The 19,082-nt window shown below is 37.6% G+C and overlaps 1 protein-coding gene and 1 non-coding gene across 4 annotated transcripts in view; one reads left to right on the top strand and one right to left on the bottom strand.

Moving 5' to 3' along the window:
* The window catches only part of POLH (DNA polymerase eta), a 29,536-nt gene that overhangs the window by 3,739 nt on the left and 6,715 nt on the right, over positions 1-19,082 (top strand). The window contains exons 2-9 of one of the 3 annotated variants that reach the window (XM_006069281.4): positions 1,058-1,198; positions 1,682-1,816; positions 2,972-3,189; positions 13,308-13,477; positions 15,275-15,378; positions 16,539-16,658; positions 17,241-17,364; positions 18,105-18,170. In XM_006069281.4, the coding sequence (XP_006069343.3) occupies positions 1,062-1,198; positions 1,682-1,816; positions 2,972-3,189; positions 13,308-13,477; positions 15,275-15,378; positions 16,539-16,658; positions 17,241-17,364; positions 18,105-18,170 (1,074 nt within the window). In that variant the 5' untranslated portion in view covers positions 1,058-1,061. Of the gene's footprint in view, positions 1-1,057; positions 1,199-1,681; positions 1,817-2,971; positions 3,190-13,307; positions 13,478-15,274; positions 15,379-16,538; positions 16,659-17,240; positions 17,365-18,104; positions 18,171-19,082 lie in introns of those variants that run through there. The other 2 variants (XM_006069282.4, XM_044929583.2) reach the window with 2 other exon arrangements.
* Positions 14,401-14,473, bottom strand: TRNAE-UUC. Its single transcript has one exon. It is a non-coding gene; the product is annotated as a tRNA-Glu (tRNA).

Here is a 19,082-nt window from a genome sequence, read left to right as displayed (position 1 = left end):
ATGACACCACCCTTATGGCAGAAAGTGAAGAGGAACTAAAAAGCCTCTTGACGAAAGTGAAAGTGGAGAGTGAAAAAGTTGGCTTAAAGCTCAACATTCAGAAAACGAAGATCATGGCATCCAGTCCCACCACTTCATGGGAAATAGATGGGGAAACAGTGGAAACAGTGTCAGACTTTATTTTTTGGGCTCTAAAATCACTGCAGATGGTGACTGTAGCCATGAAATTAAAAGATGCTTACTCCTTGGAAGGAAAGTTATGACCAACCTAGATAGCATATTCAAAAGCAGAGACATTACTTTGCCAACAAAGGTCCGTCTAGTCAAGGCTATGGTTTTTCCAGTGGTCCTGTATGGATGTGAGAGTTGGACTGTGAAGAAGGCTGAGTGCCGAAGAATTGATGCTTTTGAAGTGTGGTGTTGGAGAAGACTCTTGAGAGTCCCTTGGACTGCAAGGAGATCCAACCAGTCCATTCTGAAGGAGATCAGCCCTGGGATTTCTTTCTAAGGAATGATGCTAAAGCTGAAACTCCAGTACTTTGGCCACCTCATGCGAAGAGTTGACTCATTGGAAGAGACTCTGATGCTGGAAGGGATTGGGGGCAAGAGGAGAAGGGGACGACAGAGGATGAGATGGCTGGATGGCATCACTGACTCAGACGTGAGTCTGAGTGAACTCCGGGAGTTGGTGATGGACAGGGAGGCCTGGCGTGCTGCGATTCATGGGGTCGCAAAGAGTCGGACAAGACTGAGCGACTGATCTGAATGACATTGAGCCCATTTTCATGTGCCTGTTGACTATCTGAATATCTTTTGTAAAGTGTTCAGTTCTTTGTTGGGGAAATGGGTATTTTTTTAAAAGCTTTTAATGTTATTATCCTTCTAAAGTTGTATCAATTTGTTATTCTCCTGCCAGCAGTATATGAACATGCCTGTTTCATTCTTGTTAGTTTCCATGCTCCCATGCTTATGGTAATTCGACAATGAAAGAATGGAAATTCTTTGGTGATTTAGATTCAATATCCTTTCTAACTGTTCATAATATATTGTCTTACAGAAAAATGACTGATGGAAGAGACCGGGTAGTTGCTCTAGTGGACATGGACTGTTTTTTCGTTCAAGTGGAACAGCGGCAAAATCCTTATTTGAGGAATAAACCTTGTGCAGTTGTACAGTACGCATCATGGAAGGGTGGTGGGTATGTATCGTAGTTATTCTTATAACTCTAAACTACGGTTTTAATTTCTGAGAATACATGGCACTATGCTAGGTCCTGTTTTTGAGAGTTCTGAACTGCTGTGTTTGAGAATGAATAGTAGTATCAATGGGACTTCCTGGCAGTCCAGAGGTTAAGACTTCATTCCAGAGGGTATGGGTTCCATCCCTGGTCAGGGAACTAAGATCCCATATGCTGTTGTGTGGCCAAAAAGTTTAAAAAAAATAGTAGCATCAGTGGCCAAAAAGTTTCTACCATTATGTTTATAACCTAGTTGTCGTGAAATTTTATGATCATGTGAAATTTTTATGATCATGTAATATTTTTGCTCCATGGCCAAAAAATAGTAGCATCTGTGATCAAAAAGTTTCTATTATGTTTATAACCTATTCATCATGCTGAATTTTAATTACTTTTGCTTATGATCATGTAATGTTTTTGCTCCCCCTTTTTTCCTAACCTTAGAATAGTTGCAGTAAGTTATGAAGCTCGTGCATTTGGGGTCACTAGAAACATGTGGGCAGATGATGCTAAGAAGTTATGTCCAGATCTTCTACTGGCACAAATTCGTGAGCTCCATGGAAAAGCTAACCTCACCAAGTAAGAAGAGAAGATGGTTTAAGGGGAGTGGAGGAGTTGGAATCATTTCATGAGGCTAGGAACTGATGTTTTCTAATTTGTTTTGTGTAAATGACATCTGAAAAGGTTCCTTTCAGTCAGCCAACTTTTCAGTGTGAAATGAAAACAGATTTTAATATTATATTTTAGGAACAGTTGAGAATCATTATAACCTATAATGATGTCTACCCTTAATACCTTTTCAGTTCCTTAAATGTTTAAAAATTGGTTATTGTAATTAAAACTTAATACCAGTTCCCATGTTCTCAGGCCAAAAGTGTGAAATTTTTCATTGGCAGTGTCTCTTAAATTTCACATCGTTATAAGGTAAATTCTAGTATTATCCACCCCACCCCTCCCCACTCATTCCTACACACACACACAGATGAGAGGCAAGTTTAGAGAGGTTAAATAATTTAATTTCACACAGCTAAGAAGTAGAAGACAGGATTCAACTTTTTTTCAGATCCCCACATTCTCACAGTATACTATACTGTGTGTGGTGGTGTGTGTAGGGATCATGCTTTGACTTGGGACTTGAGATATTCCTGAACTCACCTATCAGAAGTCTAAAAGTGGAGTGTCATAGCCAACCTCGCATTGGAATTATTGCCAGAAAAGAAGACAGATTTAACTGAAGATTAAAACTATTACTCTAAAGTAGAATTAATTTAGCTAATGGACATATGTTACATTGCATTGAATAGAATTTTATGCTGGCTGGGAAAGACAGTGTCATGTCCCAGAAATATAGTTGACTTCAGAGTGTGATTTTGAAAAGCCACATGCCACCAACTTTATACTGGATCATTTATTTTACCCTTAAAATCTTCATCAAGTAATGAACAAAGGCAGTTTTAAAAAATTTAAGAATATGTTTATAGACCAGAAAGTTATTAAGACCTGGATAATTTAAAATTATTTTAATAGTTAACTTGAGATGCCACATTATAAAAATAAAAATATGATTTGCAGAAACATATATATATGTATATATACACACTAAGTTTTTCAAGTATTTGTAAAAATACCTTGGAGTAATTTACTCAAGTCTATGAAGGAACACCAGCTACTGCAAAAGAGCATCCTTTCCTTGGTCTGTATGTATGTGAGTATATTATGCTGTCATGCTCTTAGGTACCGGGAAGCCAGTATGGAAGTGATGGAGGTAATGTCTCGTTTTGCTGTAATGGAACGTGGCAGCATTGATGAGGCTTATCTAGACCTGACCAGTGCTGTGCAAGAGAGACTACAAAAGCTCCAAAATCAGCCTATCTCAGCAGACTTGTTGCCAACCACCTGCATTGAAGGGTTTCCCCAAGGGCCTACAACAACAGAAGGGACTGTTGAGAAAGGTACTTCCATAGCATCAGTATTGCTTCTGCTTCCTGCCTTTGGAACCTGCTTTGCTTGGTCACACTGCTCCTTCTTGGATTCAATGAAAGGAAACTTAACCTACAACGGGAATGAATCTCAAGGACTCACATGGAAGGATATACAAATTCTCTTATCTTTCCAGGTATATGGATATTGAGAAGCTGTGAAATCTGTAAAATCAAGTTTCTCCTTAAGCATAACTAGGGCAGGTTAAAGTTATCAGTAGAAGGCTGACTGAGCACTTCCATTATTTGTAGGTTAATGTATAACTTGGTTCATAAGAAGGGTGAGCTTTTTTAAGGGGACCTCAAAAACAGAGTTGAGCTACTCACAGGGTGATGTCATCAGTGAGCTGCTCAAGGCCTCTCATTTTATTTGACTTATTTTACTCCTTTTCCCTTCATAGTGATTCCCCTCACTCCCTTCCTACCCCACAAACCCTCTGGCATTCACTTACATAGATCTTCTTAAACATGTATATGTCTTTACAAATTGTACAGTGTTGCTTTGTACGTGTGCTTTTAATTATTTTTGTTTATTTAGTTACTTTATTTGATAATTATCATTTTTTCATTTATTTTTTGAAGTGTAGTCAATTTACTATTATATTAGTTTCAGGTGTACAACATAGTGATTCAATATTTTTATAGGTTATATTCCATTTAAAGTTATTATAAAATAATGACTATATTTCCCTGTGCTGTATCCATTTATTTATTTTATACACAATAGTTTGTAACTCTGAAACCCCTGCCTCTAACTTGCCCCTTCTCCTTCCCTTTCCTCACGGTAACAACTAGTTTGTTCTCTATATCTGAGTCTGTTACAGTTTTGTTGTATTCATTTGTTTATATTTTAGATTCCACATATAAGTGATAACATACAGTATTTGTCTTTCTCTGACTTAATGTGTACTTTTAAAACTTGTGCTTTTATATAATGTGTGCTTTTATATAATGTGTCCTTTTAAAACTTGTGCTAGAGTTTTAAAAGCACACATTATATAAGTGAAAAGATGTTCAACATCAATAATTAGTAGAGAAATGCAAATCAGAAATACAATGAGGTATCCCTCATACCAGTCAGAAGGGCCATCATCTAAAAAATCTCCAAATAAAAATGCTGGAGAGGATGTGGAGAAAAGGGAACCCTTGTACACTGTTGGTGGGAATGTAAATTGGTACAGCCGCTATGGAAAACAGTTTTGGAGGTTCCTTAAAAAACTAAAAATAGAACTACCATATAACCCATCAATCCCACTTCTGGGGTATATACCCAGAGAAAACCATAATTCAAAAAGATACATGCACCCTAGTGTTCATTGCAGCACTATTTACAATAGCCAGGACATGGAAGCAACTTAAATGCCCATCAGTAGAGGAATGGATAAAGAAGATGTGGTACATATATACAATGGAGTATTACTCAGCCATAAAAAAGAACAAAATAATGCCATTTGTAGCAGCATGGATGGACCTAGAGATTGTCATACTGAGTGAAGTAAGACAGACAAATACATGATATGTGAAATTTTTAAAAAATTGATCTTTTTGTGTGTGAAATAAAAAAAAAAGAGGTACAAATGAACTTATCTACAAAACAGAAGTAGAGTTGATGTAGAAAACAAACTTGTGGTTACCAGGGGATAAGGAAGGGAGGAATAAGTTGGGAGATTGTAACTGACATATATACACTACTATATATAAAATTGGAGAAGGCAGTGGCAACCCACTCCAGTACTTTTGCCTGGAAAATCCCATGGATGGAGGGGCCTGGTGGGCTGCAGTCCATGGGGTCGCTAAGAGTCAGGCATGACTAAGCAACTTCCCTTTCACTTTTCACTTTCATGCATTGGAGAAGGAAATGGCAACCCACCCCAGTATTCTTGCCTGGAGAATCCCAGGGACAGAGGAGCCTAGTGGGCTGCCGTCTGTGGCGTCGCACCGAGTCGGACACGACTGAAGTGACTTAGCATTAGCATATATAAAATAGAAGACAAGAATGTGCTGTGTAGCACAGGAACTCTACTTAGTACTCTGTTATGGCCTATATGGAAGAAAAATCAAAGAGAGTGGATATAGGTATTGATACATGTATAACTGATTCACTTTGCTGTATACCTGAAACTAATACAACTTTGTACATCACCTATACTCCAATAAATTTTTTTTAAAAAGATGCAGTTGAGTATAAACTGCATTAATTTGCCATGAAACAATGTTAAACTTGTGCTTCTTAATTACAAGATCATGTTATGGTACTATAGATCTCATTCTTTTTAATTTTCTTTCATTGGTGGTTTTACAGATCTATCCATGTAGCTGTATTTATGTGTAATTGACTGCTTTAAAAAAAATCATTTATTTTTGGGGGGGTGCTGTGTCTTCATTGCTGTGCGGGCTTTTCTCTAGTTGCAGCGAGCGGGGGCTGCTCTCTAGTTGTGGTGCATGAGCTTCTCAGTGAAGAGGCTTCTCCTGTTGTGGAGAGTAGGCTCTAGGGTGCATAGGCCTCAGTAGCTGGGGCATGTGGGCTCAGTGGTTGCGGCTTCCTGGCTCTAGACCACAGGCTCAGTAGTTGTGGTGCATGGGCTTAGTTGCTCTGCAGCATGTGGGATCTTCCTGGGCCAGGGATCAAACCCATGTCCCCTGCATTGGCAGGCAGATTCTTTACCACTGAGCCACCAGGGAAGCCCAGTTGATTGCTTTTAATTGCAGCACAATCTATGGTATGGATCTACTATGTTTACAGACCCTTCTGTTTATATGATGAATGTCCTTATTAGTCCTCTTTTGGACCTATGCAAGGGTTTCTCTTGAGTATTTTCAGGAGTGGACTGCTAGATCATAGGGTATAAACACATACTTAGTTTCACTAAATATTGCCAAATTGGTTTCCAGAATTGCTATAACAATTTGCCTGACCCCTGACAGTACACAAGAGTTCCCATTTCCTCCCTATCCGCACCAGCAATTGGTATTACCTGATAATTTTAAAATGTAATGGCTACAAAGGTGTACTTTATATTTTGGGGCTTGTTTTAACTTATATTTCTCAATTTACTAATTGAAGTTGAGCTTTTTTTCATATACTTGTTAGCCAGTTGAGTTTCTACTTTTATGAGTTTGCTTATTTATAATCACCCAATTTTCCATTGGATTTCCTGCCCTTTTTGTCAGGGGAGAAGTCTCCTTCTGTATCCTAATTGTTGGTTCCTTGTCTGTTTTTGACACTTCAAACATCTTTTCTCAGGTCTGTCATCCATTAACTTTATTTATACTGTATTTTGTTGAACGAATTCTTTTAGTCCTTCCATTTTTCACCTTATGGTTTGTGCATTTTAAGTCTCATTTTAGACATTCATTTCACCCAAATGTCTGTTCCTAAAGACAATTTTCTACATTTTCTTCAATTTGCCTTATAGCTTATTTTTAGGTATTTCAACTATATGGAGTTTACCATTTTATTTGATTTAAAGTAGGAAGCCACCTTAATTATTAATCTTTTAGTGAGTCAGTTTTCCCAACAATTATTTATTAATAATCCATTTTTCTCAACTTCTCATATATCAGTTGTTTCTATAATAGCCCATTAGGGTCTCCTTTTGCTTCAGAAACACATTGTTTTTATTAGTTTGTGGTATGTTATAATATTTGATAAGGACTCCCCTCTACTTTTGTTTTTCAAAATTGTCTTGGCTATTTATGGACCTTTATTGTTTGGTATATGTTTTAGAATGCATTAGTTGAATTCCTCAAGAAATTCTGGAAGTTACATTGAATTCACATTTTTATTTATTTTTTAAACATATTTATTTAGTTAGATGCACTGGGTCTTAGTTGCGACATGTGGGATCTAGTTCCCTGACCAGGGATCAGACCTGGGTCCCCTGAATTGGGAGCTCAGAGTCTTAGCCACTGGACTACCTGGGAAGCCCCTGAATTCACATTTTTAGAAAGGATAGTATCTTAGTGTTAAATCATCCCATCTATAAACATTTCACCATTTTTTAGGTCTTCACTTATGTACCTTTTAGTGATTTTTATTTATTTTTTAAAATGCATTTTGTTGAAATGTAGTTTTTTAAAATTTTTGACCAGGCTGGGTTTGTTACTGTGTGGGCTCTTTAGTTGCGGCCAGTGGGGGCTACTCTACAGTTGCGGTACACAGGCTGCGGTAGCTTCTCTTGTTACAGAGCACAGGATCTAAGGCGCGTGGGCTTCAGTAGTTGTGGTTCCTAGACTCTAGAGCACAGGCTCAGTAGTTGTGGCACAAGGTCCTAGCTGCTTCTGACCAACCAGGGATTGAACCTGTGTCTCCCACATTGCCAGGCGGATTGTTCACCATTGAGCTACCAGGGAAGCCCTGTTGAAGTATAGTTGATTTACAGTGTGTTAATTTCTGCCATACAGCAAAGTGATTCTTTAAGACACATATATATATATAAAATTCTTTTTCATATTTTTTCCATCATAGTTTATCACAGGATATTGATATAGTTCTCTGTGCTTTACAGAAGGACTGTGTTGTTTATCCATTCTATGTATTGTAATAGTTTGTATCTGCTAATTGCAAACTCCCAATGCATCCCTCCCTGCTGCCCTTGGCAACCACAGGTCTGTTCTCTGTTTTGTAAGTCTGCTTCTGTTTTATAGACAGTTCATTTGTGTCCTACTTTAGACTCCACATACCTTTTAGTAATTTTTAAATTACAATTTTTATCATATAATTATGATTATTTCTGCTTCTTCTGAAATCTGGAATCCAGTAGGTTTCCCTTTTTCTTTCTCATCTAAACCTTGATATACATAAAGTGTGTAAATTAAGTGTATACTTGACTGATTTTCACAAAGTAAACCCACTTGTATAAACAGAACCCAGATCAAAAAACATCAGAACTCTAGAAGCCGCATTTGCTTGTGCTCCCAGTCGTTCTCTGTCCCTCTCCCCTCTCCTATATAACAACTGTCCTGATTTCTATTTAACTTACTTTTGAAGTTTCTAAAATTGAAATTATGCAGTATATACTTGAGTCTGGCTTCATTCATTCAATATTGTCTTTGTGAGTGTCATCCATTCTGTTGTATATAGTTGGGTTTGTGTAGTATTACATTGTATGAATATACCACAATTTACCCATGGATATTTTGTGGGTTTTTTTTTCCAGTTTTGGACCACTAATAACAGAGTTGCTATGAATATTTTTGTAAATATCTTTTGGTGAACAAATGTGTACATTCTGTTGAGCATGTGACTGACGTGCTCAGTTGTGGGGTTTGCCTGTATTCAGCTTTAGTTTGTCTGTACTCAGTGTTAGTAGATAGCCCCAAAAGTTTTCCAGAATGGTTGTACTGATTTATAATTCCACTAGCAGTATATGAGAGTTCTAGTTGTGCCACATCTTTGTTAACCTTTGCTTTTTTCTCTTTTGTGTTTTAACCATTTTGATAATTGTGATATCATATATGGTGATGTCATATTATGGTTTTAGTTTGCATGTTCCTGGTATTAATGAAATTGAGCACCTTTTTGTAAGTGACCATTCTTTCATGAAGTGTCGGTTTAAACACTTGCCCATTTTTCTTGATTGTCTTATCTCATTCATCTATAGGACTTCTTTATGTATTCTGGATATGAATCATTATCAAATATATATACTGCAACATCTTATGGTTTGTGGCTTTTCTCTTTTTAAAAAATTTTTGGCCATGCCAAGTGACATGCAGGATCTTAGTTCCCTGCCCAGGGATCGAATCTGTGCCCCCTGTAGTGAAAGCCCAGAATCTTAACCACTGGACTGCCAGGGAAGTCTCAAGACTTCTTTTTTTGAGGAAGGCCTGTATTGCTATGAACTTCCTTCTTGAGACTCCTTTTGCTGTATCTCAGATTTTGTATGGTTGTGTTTTGTTTTTATAATACTTAAAATAATTTAAGTTTTTTTTAAGACTGTATGCTCTTTTAGACCTGTTGAAAGCTATGGACCCTTGCTTGTCTCAGAAAAATACTAAGTCACTAAGTCACACAGTCCGACTCTGTGTGACCCCATAGACGGCAGCCCGCCAGGCTTCCCTGTCCATGGGATTCTCCAGGCAAGAACACTGGAGTGGGTTGCCATTTCCTTTTCCAGTGCATGAAAGTGAAAAGTGAAAGTGAAGTCGCTCAGTCGTGTCCGACCCTCAGCGACCCCATGGACTGCAGCCTTCTAGGCTCCTCCATCCATGGGATTTTCCAGGCAAGAGTACTGGAGTGGGGTGCCATTGCCTTATATAAGACAATTTTGCATGCAGTTTTCAGGAGATTTGCAGACCCTCTCAAAACCTACATAGTTCAGAATAAGAACTATTTATTACTTATTACATTGGTTTTGTGGGAGGCAACTCATTGTTGAAGAGCTCTCTGGTGAAGATGATGGTGCATACCTTTGTTGGTGGTCAAATGTTACTTCAACTCAAATGGTTGTTCTATACCTATCTTTATTACATTTTTCTATAAAATGCCAGTGTTTTAAAGAAGTCTTATTTCTGTATGAGGAAATAAAAGGTATTTGTATATGAAGGAACAAGTTGCTTTATTGTGTCCAGTTTAAATTTTAAGCTTCCAGATGCAGTGATAACATCTTATTATTTCGAGTGTTCAGAATAATACAATGTCTAGGAAATGATTTACGGTGATATTTCATATCATACTCCTGAGTCTTCACATGATGTATGCAGCCAGAAAAAATCTGATAACAGAAATTAGCTGATCTAAGTGTATATAATCTCCCAGAAATTATTTTTCATGAATATGACATATATTTCAAAGCTAGGAAAAGAATCCAGGTATCTGATGTTTTGGTACTAAAGTTCCCATTCAGCTTTATCATCCTGCCTCTTAATGGGTCCTATTTACCCATTTGCAACTTTGGGTTTTCTGTTTCTGAAATAGTTGTGTGTGTGTGAAGTTTAAGTAGTATGATTACTTAAAAATAATACTCAAAAATTCCCAGAGTGAAAACTTTCCCTTTGGGGCCTCTTTGTAACTGGTTTGTGTCAGCTAAAGAACTCCTTTGTTTTCTCCTTTGCTTCCTCTTAATTCATTTCTTTCTAAGCAAATATTGAACATGTGAATGTGTATAACAAGAAACAGTTGTGTAGCTGTATTAATATAAGAAAATTATAAATCAACTGTCAGGGACTTCCCTGGCAGTCCGTGGTTAAGACTCCATGCTTACATCGCAGGGGCTATGGGTTCTATCCCCTGGCCCATGTGCTGCCCAGCTCAGCCAAAAAGAAACAAAAAGAAGATAAAAATAAATTAATATTAAAAAAAAAAAAAAATCAGCTGCCAAAGTTGAGAGCTGTAGGAGTTGGGATAGACTCCTTGCAGGCTTTGAAGAAGGAAGCTGCCATATTGCAAGAGGGCCTTTGGAGAAGCCCCCATGTGTATGCTTTGAGAGCTACCCTCTGCTGACAGCAAGCAAGAAAGGAGGACCTCAGTCCTACAGCCATAAGATGATAAATTCTGTGAACAACCAGAGGGAGCTTGAAAGTGAAAGTATTAGTTGCTCAGTCGCGTCCAACTCTTTGCGACTCCATGAACTATAGCCCTCCAGGCTCCTCTGTCCATGGAATTCTCCAGGCCAGAATAAGTAGCCATTCCCTTCTCCAGCACATCTTCCCAACCCAGGGATCAAACTGGTCTCCTGCATTGCAGGCAGATTCTATACCATCTGAGCCACCAGAGCTTGGAAGGTACTAAGCTCATGGCACAGAAGAAGGTACACCAGTTATTAGTATAAGGACTTCTCTTTTGTATTAATAGTTATGGATCCTAGAGTTGTGGACCATAGCTAGAGTTTATCAGTTTAATCCTGAAGTTTTGGCACAAATTACCAGTGCTCACTCGTATAACAGTTCTAGTCAACATTGTATTAGAGGTTCAAGATGATGCAGTCAGTACAGGAAAAGAAATAAAAGATGTGAAGGAAGAGTGAAATAGGAGACATGGCCATGTTTATAGAAAATCCTAAGGAATCTACCCTCCCCCCACTCCCACTAAAAGAACCTAGAATAATTGAGTTTAGTAGGGTTGCAGGGGACAAAGTCAATGTGCAAGAATTTGTAATACTTCTATATATTAAAATGGGAAGTTGAAATTTAAAAAGCAATGGCATTTTTGCAATAGCATTAAAACCATGAAATTATTAGAAATATATCCAACAATATATGTGGAAAAAACAGTTCAAGATATATGCAGGTCAAGCCCCAAGCTGATCTACAGATTCATTGCATTTTCACCAAAATCCCAGCAGGATTTTATAGAAATTGACAAACTGATTCTAAAATTTATATGGAAACGCAAAGGATGAGGAATACTCAATTTTAGAAAAAACTAATTTGTAAAACTTAACACTACCTGATTTTAAGAGCTAACTCTAAATTTATGGGTACTTCCTAGTGATCCAGTGGTTAAGACTTTGTGCTTCCACAGCAGGGGTACGGGTTTGATCCCCTGGTGTGGCCAAAAACAAAACAAAAGTTAAGGTGGCACAGGCAAGAATGGAAGAAATACGAATAAAATAGAGTGAGTTGCAGTGGGTATGTGGAATACGGTGAAGTGGCCTTGGTAACTAGATAACTGCAATTGTGTTAGTTGCTCAGTCTTGTCTGAGTCTTTGCGACCCCGTGGACTGCAGTCCACCAGGCTCCTCTGTCCATGGGATTCTCCAGGCAAGAATACTGGAGTGGGTTGCCATTTCCTTCTCCACAGATAACTACAATGAAGGGGAGTAAAAGAAAAGTCAATATTAGATTTTAAACCTTTAAGAGAAACAGGAAGTTGTTTGGGAAAGAGAACCTTTGAGGAGGAAGATATAAAGATTGACTTTAGTAGCATTTTGTTCGATACTTTAATGAAAAATTCAAAAATTTAATGAAAAATTTTCTGTAGGGAGGTAGAAATAAGGGATTAAAGTTTAAGAATTTGGGAAAGGAGCTTAAGATTTGCGTGTACTCAGCATAAGCAAATTGAAACATAAGCCAGTACCAGTTCACCGAGAGAAAAGGTATCTACGAAGAAGAAGAATGTTACTCAGTATCCACAGTTAGGGCGTTAGAGGAGGAAGACGGGTTAGCAAAGCAGAGAAACAGCAGTTGGAAAATCCTTCCTTCTATGTGCTCCTCTTCCTCCTCCTCCTCATATATATGAGCCTTTATTCTACCTCTTCAAGACACTCTGTATTTTCTTGCCTTGTTCATAGCTCATTTGTGTGTGTGTGTGTGTGTGCTCAGTCGTGTCCGACTCTTTGCAACCCTTTGGACTGCAGCCTCCCAGGCTTCTCTGTCCATGGGATTTTTCAGGCAAGAATACTGGAGTGAGTTGCCATTTTCTGCTCCAGAGGATCTTCCTAACTCAGGGACCAAACCCACATTTCCCACATCACCTGTGTCTCCTGCACTGCAGGCAGATTCTTTAACATTGAGCCATCAGGGAAGCCCTCACTTCAGCCTCTTTAAACCAGCGTGTATATGTCTTAACTTTCTTGTTACATAATACTTTTAAAATGCTTTTCCAAAACTGACTAGTCCTAAATTGGATAATAAGATATTTTCAAGGCCGTAAGTACAAAGCTACATCTAATTTAAATAGTTTGTCAAGAGAATAAATCTTATAGTGATGCTGATTAGATTTAAGCTATTCAACTGGAACCAGCCTCTAAAAATACAGAAGTGCTAACTTAAGTTTATACTGAAGCGTGAGATAATTCTGAATAATTTCTAATTGAGTAACTTAATAGAATTCTTGGTGGCATGCAAGGGAAGTTGGAGGAAGAAAGTTCAAAACTGGAGAGAGAAAACAGAAGTACTTTTAAATCATTGCTCATAAAAGATAATACAAAATATTTGTTGGTTATTGGAGCTTATAAGGTTCAGCCTAGGCTGGAAATTAAGGCTGCTGGACTTGGTATGAGAAATTGATCTCTGTTGTGATACTGAGTGGTCTTCTAAAAACATATTTAAAGTACCTGAAATCTAAGCATTTCTGCATTAGATAACACAATTAAATAAAACCCTGATTTAAAAAAAAATGTCTACCTGTGACCTCTCAACTTTTTCAGAGGAAAGGCGAAAACAAGGCTTATTGCAATGGCTTGATTCTCTTCAGACTGAAAGCACCAGCTCTCCAGACCTACAGCTCACTATGGGAGCAGTGATTGTGGAAGAAATGCGAGTAGCCATCGAGAGGCAGACCGGTTTTCAGTGTTCTGCTGGGATTTCACACAATAAGGTGAAGGCTAATAGTAGATTTCAAAGAGAAACATAGATATATCTGTAGTTAAACACAGGGATAAAAACAAACACAAACTTAAAACAACAACAATAAAACATAGACGGGATAGATATGAGTGGGGCATTTAAGATTTTTTTTATGTGGACTATTTAATAGTCTTTATTGAATTTCTTATAATAATGTTTCTGTTTTATGTTTTTCTTTTTTTGACTTTGAGGTATGTAGGATCTTAGCTCCCTGACCAGGGATCAAACCCACATTCCCTGTGTTGGAAGAAGTCTTAACCACTGGACCTCTAAGGGAAGGAAGTCCCTGCATGGGGCATTTAAACCATTACACATCTTTGAAATGGGTTCCTCTTTAAACTTCACATTGAAGACAAAAACCTAAGTAATTCTTCAATGTGAGAACTGACATTGCACATGTACTTTCCTAAGAAACAGGCTGAAAATTTTGCTGGAAATGGTTATTTACATAGTTGTAGCCACAATATTTCCTTAATGATTGAACTATCCAAAGAAAGGAGGAAGCGGGAATTCCTTGGTGATCCAGTGGTTAGAACTCGGCTGGGGAACTTTCACTGCCCAGGGCCTGGGTTCAATCCCTGGTTGGGGGAACTAAGATCCTACAAGCCAGGCAGTGTAGGCAAAAAAAGAGACTAGTCTTTTTATTTTATATATGAACTTATTCCTTATCTTTTCACTTGCTGAATATTCTAGTATTATCTCACTTCTTCTGTGGTATGACCTAGGTATTCTCTGCTTTTTTCTATTCTTTCTAATTAAAGTACAGTTTGGCCTTGGGATCTTCATTGCCTTTGATCTAGGCTTAGGGTGGTAGCTGATTTTCCCTGGTTACTACCTTCTCTCCCTTCCTCAAGAAGAGGAAAGTTCAGCACTGTGCAGCTTGCAGGATCTTAGTTCCCTGACCAGGGATTGAACCCAGGCCCTCAGCAGTGAAAGCACTGAGTCTTAACCACTGGACCACCAGGGAATTTCCAAGGAGAGGAAAGTTGCCAAATTAGCCAGTAGAGTTTTGGGAGGTTTTTTCCTGGTTAGGTGGAAAGAGAGGAAACAAATCTCAGTGTAGTAATTTAAATTAAATATGACCTAGTAGAAGTTTCAGAGAATTTCTCCCATGAATGTGAAGTGATTTTATATTTTTTCCTACCAATTATAATTTGTGAAATGATACCACTGAAGTACCTTATTCTTTGAAAAGACTTCTCATGGGTGTTTTTCATTTTGAAGTCTTATTTAGTATAAGATGTTTGCTATTGGATGATGATTTTGAGCCCAGTCTTTGTCACAGATACTAAATGATGGTAATCTGTATTAAACTGGGACTTAAAATGGACTGACCATTAATCAAGAAATGTCTATGTCTCTAAGTGGGGTAGGGCAAAATGAGTTTGTTTCAGCATTTTCATATGGACACACTAAGAAATGCCTCTTAAGTCTCTTCTGTAGCTTCTTTGTTCTTTACCCTCTTGAAGTAGGAGAACCTTAAGGAACAGATGGGTGGAAAAAACTACTAAAGAAAAACAGAATGGAAGATGTGGGAAGAACAATGAGGATAATGATAGTGGGTCATGTTTTCCTCTGTGGATGTTGTTGGACACCCAGGTTTGGAGATGTCTTGAGTTTCTGGTTCTGTTTTTGTTTTTAATGTGGAAACCACTAGTTACAGCCCTTAAGCTGTGCCTTGTGTATGAATGTGGGTATGTGTGTATATTAATATTCACCGTGTGTGGGTGTTGACAGTAATGAGGTTTTTATGCTTCCCATGCTCCAGGTTCTGGCAAAACTGGCCTGTGGATTAAACAAGCCCAACCGGCAGACCCTGGTCTCACACGGGTCAGTCCCACAACTCTTCAACCAAGTGCCTATTAGCAAAATGTAAGTATTCAGGGAGCACCTCAGATTCCACTCCTCTATCTATGTGAAGGCTCTCTCTAGTTGTAGTTTCTTCTGTTCCTTAAGAATTGGAGCCAAGGAAAACAGGTACCATGGAGACAGGAGGGAGATAACAGAAAATTTTGCAAACACACTGAGATTTATTTTCTTAATAAACCTTCAATTCCGGATTATCTGTGGAAGATAATTAATCCTGAATTTTAAAAAATGAACTGATTTTTAGCCATACGTTTAACTTCCTTCTAGGTTTTTTATTAAAACCTATTACTAAATAACAAATAGGAATTTTAATTCTTTCCTTTTTTCTAATATCGTAGCAAGCCATTCAGGGCTACTGAATTGTTCCCAAATAAAATTAATAACTAGGCTGTGCATACCAGTTGTGTGTCCTTGACCAAGGGCTTATAATATTGTTGAAGGGACAAGATATAACTGTTCAAAGCAATAAAGTTCCGTAATCAAGAGTGTACGGAACTGCTAAATGAATTGTACAGGGAGTCACCAAAGTTCATAAAAGTCATCTGAGAAGGACTTATAAAAAGGGCATGGGATTTTGTTTTTAGATTTGGCACAATTTGGAGTCAGATGAGAATATAAGAGAAATACCAATTTAGAGAATGTTTTGAACACAAAAAAGGAGAAAGTATAAGGTATTTTCAGTGAATGGGACATGACCTCGTACCATATTGAGGAAAATAAGTAATGGAAAAAGGACTGAACAGATAGGTTAAGGACAGATTATTAGATATCTCAAAGGCTAGGCTGAAGAATTACTATATTCTTAAATACAAAAGGTTTTAGCTATTGAAGGGGGTTTGTTTTGGGAGGTGGAATTTGAATCCATAAATGGGACAGTAGATCCTGTACAATTGAAAAGTTTATATAGTTGATTTGATAACCACTTAATGAATTGGCCCTTGTGTTTATGCTACGGTTACTCCTATTCCTAGGCCCTAACTCCCAGAGTATTGAATTCCCAGTCATCTAGTCTTATTCTAGAAAATCAATAATTTACGGAACCACTGTGTGTTATCATTTTCCCTAAATCTTGGAGAGCTGCTTACACAGACAAAATATTTTGTATCTACTGCTAACCAGATATTGATGATGTTACTTACAAATTTATTGTCTTTTGTTGTTAGCCGTAATCTTGGAGGAAAACTAGGGGCCTCTGTCATTGAAATCCTGGGAGTAGAATACATGGGAGAGCTGACCCAGTTCTCTGAATCCCAGCTCCAGAGTCATTTTGGGGAGAGGAATGGGTAAGTGATTCCTGATACTGTTCAGTCATAACTTTTATGGATATGTTAAATTCAAATATAGACAAAAGCATCAGGTAAAATCTAGACCTATTAGGTTAACATTCACTCCTTGAAGTAACTGCACTGATCCTTTTGCTTTAAAATATTAGATCACTATAGCCTATCAGTCTAGTTTTTTTTCCCCCCCATGTACCTAACTAATTAGGTTGGTAGAAAGGAACTCTTACTTTGAAGCTTGGTTATATACGTGTACAAAGCTGCCGTTATTCCTTTAAGATCCTTGTATTTAGGCTTAGTAAGTACCAAAAAAGCTTGGGGATGTGAAATCCTGTAGCTTGGTTGGTACTTTTCCAAAAATATAAATGATGACTTGACCTTAGAAAGCATAATCAGTATTCTTCTCCTGAGTAGTTTATTGTACTGGAATTCATGGGGAAGGGCAAGATTCTGTGATGTACTTAATTTTGAATAGATTTTTCCTTTTTCATGAAAGGGATAAAAGGTTTAGTATCATATAGGTATTTTGTTTTAACAAGAATAGTCATTTGCTTTCACCTTAAACTTTTGTGTTGGTTTTATCAGATCTTGGCTATATGCCATGTGCCGGGGGATTGAACATGATCCAGTTAAACCCAGGCCAATAACCAAAACCCTTGGCTGCGGCAAGAACTTCCCAGGAAAAACAGCTCTGTCTACTCGGGATCAGGTGGGCAGACATTCCTGACAGAACATTGTCTCTTTTAAGGGAACTGGTGGGTAGGTTTTGGTAGCTGTGAAAACTTAGATGGAACCTTTATGCTGTAAAATATGCAGGAAACAGAAGGGGTTTTGTGTTGAAAATTGATGAGTTTCACCTGGGATTTTTATTATTTCTTTTCCTTTCTTCATCTAAAAAGAGCTAGAATGGAACTAACTGAAGTTTGAAATGGAATTACTCATTTTTTGGTAGATGAAAACTTAGGAAGCCAGGATATTGTGCCTCTGGTTTGTGTCTTTTTTCTCAGAGCTGGAACATGCCTTAAGTTTACCTTATAGCATGTCAGCAAGAAAAGAAAGTGAAAACTCTTAGATTAGGGCAGCTCAAAGTTCTGAAGATTTCTATCATCTGGTGATCCTTATGGGGGAGACTTTGTTGCACACTTCCATTTTGGGGAGAACTGAACAAAACGACCATTTTTGCATGCTGAGTCGCTTAAGTCATGTCTGACTCTTTGTGACCCTATGGGACTATAGCCGGCCAGGCTCCTTTGTCCAAGGGATTCTCCAGGCAATAATACTGGAGAGGGTTGCCATGCCTCCAGTATCTTCCCAACCCAGGGATCAAACCCATGTCTCTTAGGTCTTCTGCACTGGCAGGCGGGTTCTTTACCACTAGCGCTACCTGAGAGTTCTATAATAAACCTAGAGTCTTTAAATGAAAGATTAAAATCTCAATACTTTTTTTAGGTGCAATGGTGGCTTTTGCAATTAGCCCAGGAACTAGAGGAGAGACTCATCAAGGACCGAAATGCTGTAAGATTTTCTTTATTGCTTGGGTGAGCTTTGGGATATAAATATCAGTATGGAGTAGAAAGAAGATACAAAAATATACCAGCTAGAAAACGTTAAGAAATCTTTTATCTTTTCCCATAAAACTGCTGTAAAACTCAATATAATTTTCAAAAACCTCGATCTGTGAACTGCTGACTACTAGATCTTTGAAGACCTGACTACTCCTGTCTCCCTCATTACCATTTGCTTTTACATTTTTGTATATTATCTAAATCCCACTCCAACTCTGAATACACAGTGGATCTTCATCAGAGTACAGAACTGTTAAGCAGGACATTTAGGGATTGGACTGTAAATTATTCAGCTTTAACACAGTCCATGTGACAAAGAAGTATTCAGTTTTAGAGACAGAGTCTTAAGACAAAGATTAAACATATGATTAGTTTATCTTCTCTCTTTAAAAAAAAACTATTGATACATATATATATATTTATATACCATAAAATTCACCCATTTACAGTATAAAAGTTCAGTAGTTTTCATATATTTCAGAGTTCAACTATTCCATAATCAATTTAAGGACATTTCCATAACCCAAAAAGAAATCCTGTACCTGTATTAGTGGGTACTAATCCTGTATTAAAGGGTACTAATAGTTATTCTGCAAGCCCTAGGCAATTCTAGTTTGCTTTCTGTCTGTATAGATTTACTATTCTGGACATTTCCTATCTGTGCAATAATCTTATATGTGGCCATTTGTGACTGGCTTGAAATCTTTAACATGTTTCCAAGGTTTATTCATATTGTAGCATCTATCAGTCCTTTATTCCTTTTTATGACAATAATATTCTACTGAATGGATATACCACATTTTATTTATCAGTTCATCAGTGAATGGATATTTGAGTTGTTTCCACTTTTTGGCTATTATAA

This window comes from Bubalus bubalis, chromosome 2 (assembly GCF_019923935.1).
Source record: "Bubalus bubalis isolate 160015118507 breed Murrah chromosome 2, NDDB_SH_1, whole genome shotgun sequence".
In the NCBI taxonomy this organism is placed as follows: Eukaryota; Metazoa; Chordata; class Mammalia; order Artiodactyla; family Bovidae; genus Bubalus; species Bubalus bubalis.
The sequence above is the reverse complement of the archived record's forward strand: the minus strand, read 5'-3'. Positions and strand labels throughout refer to the sequence as shown.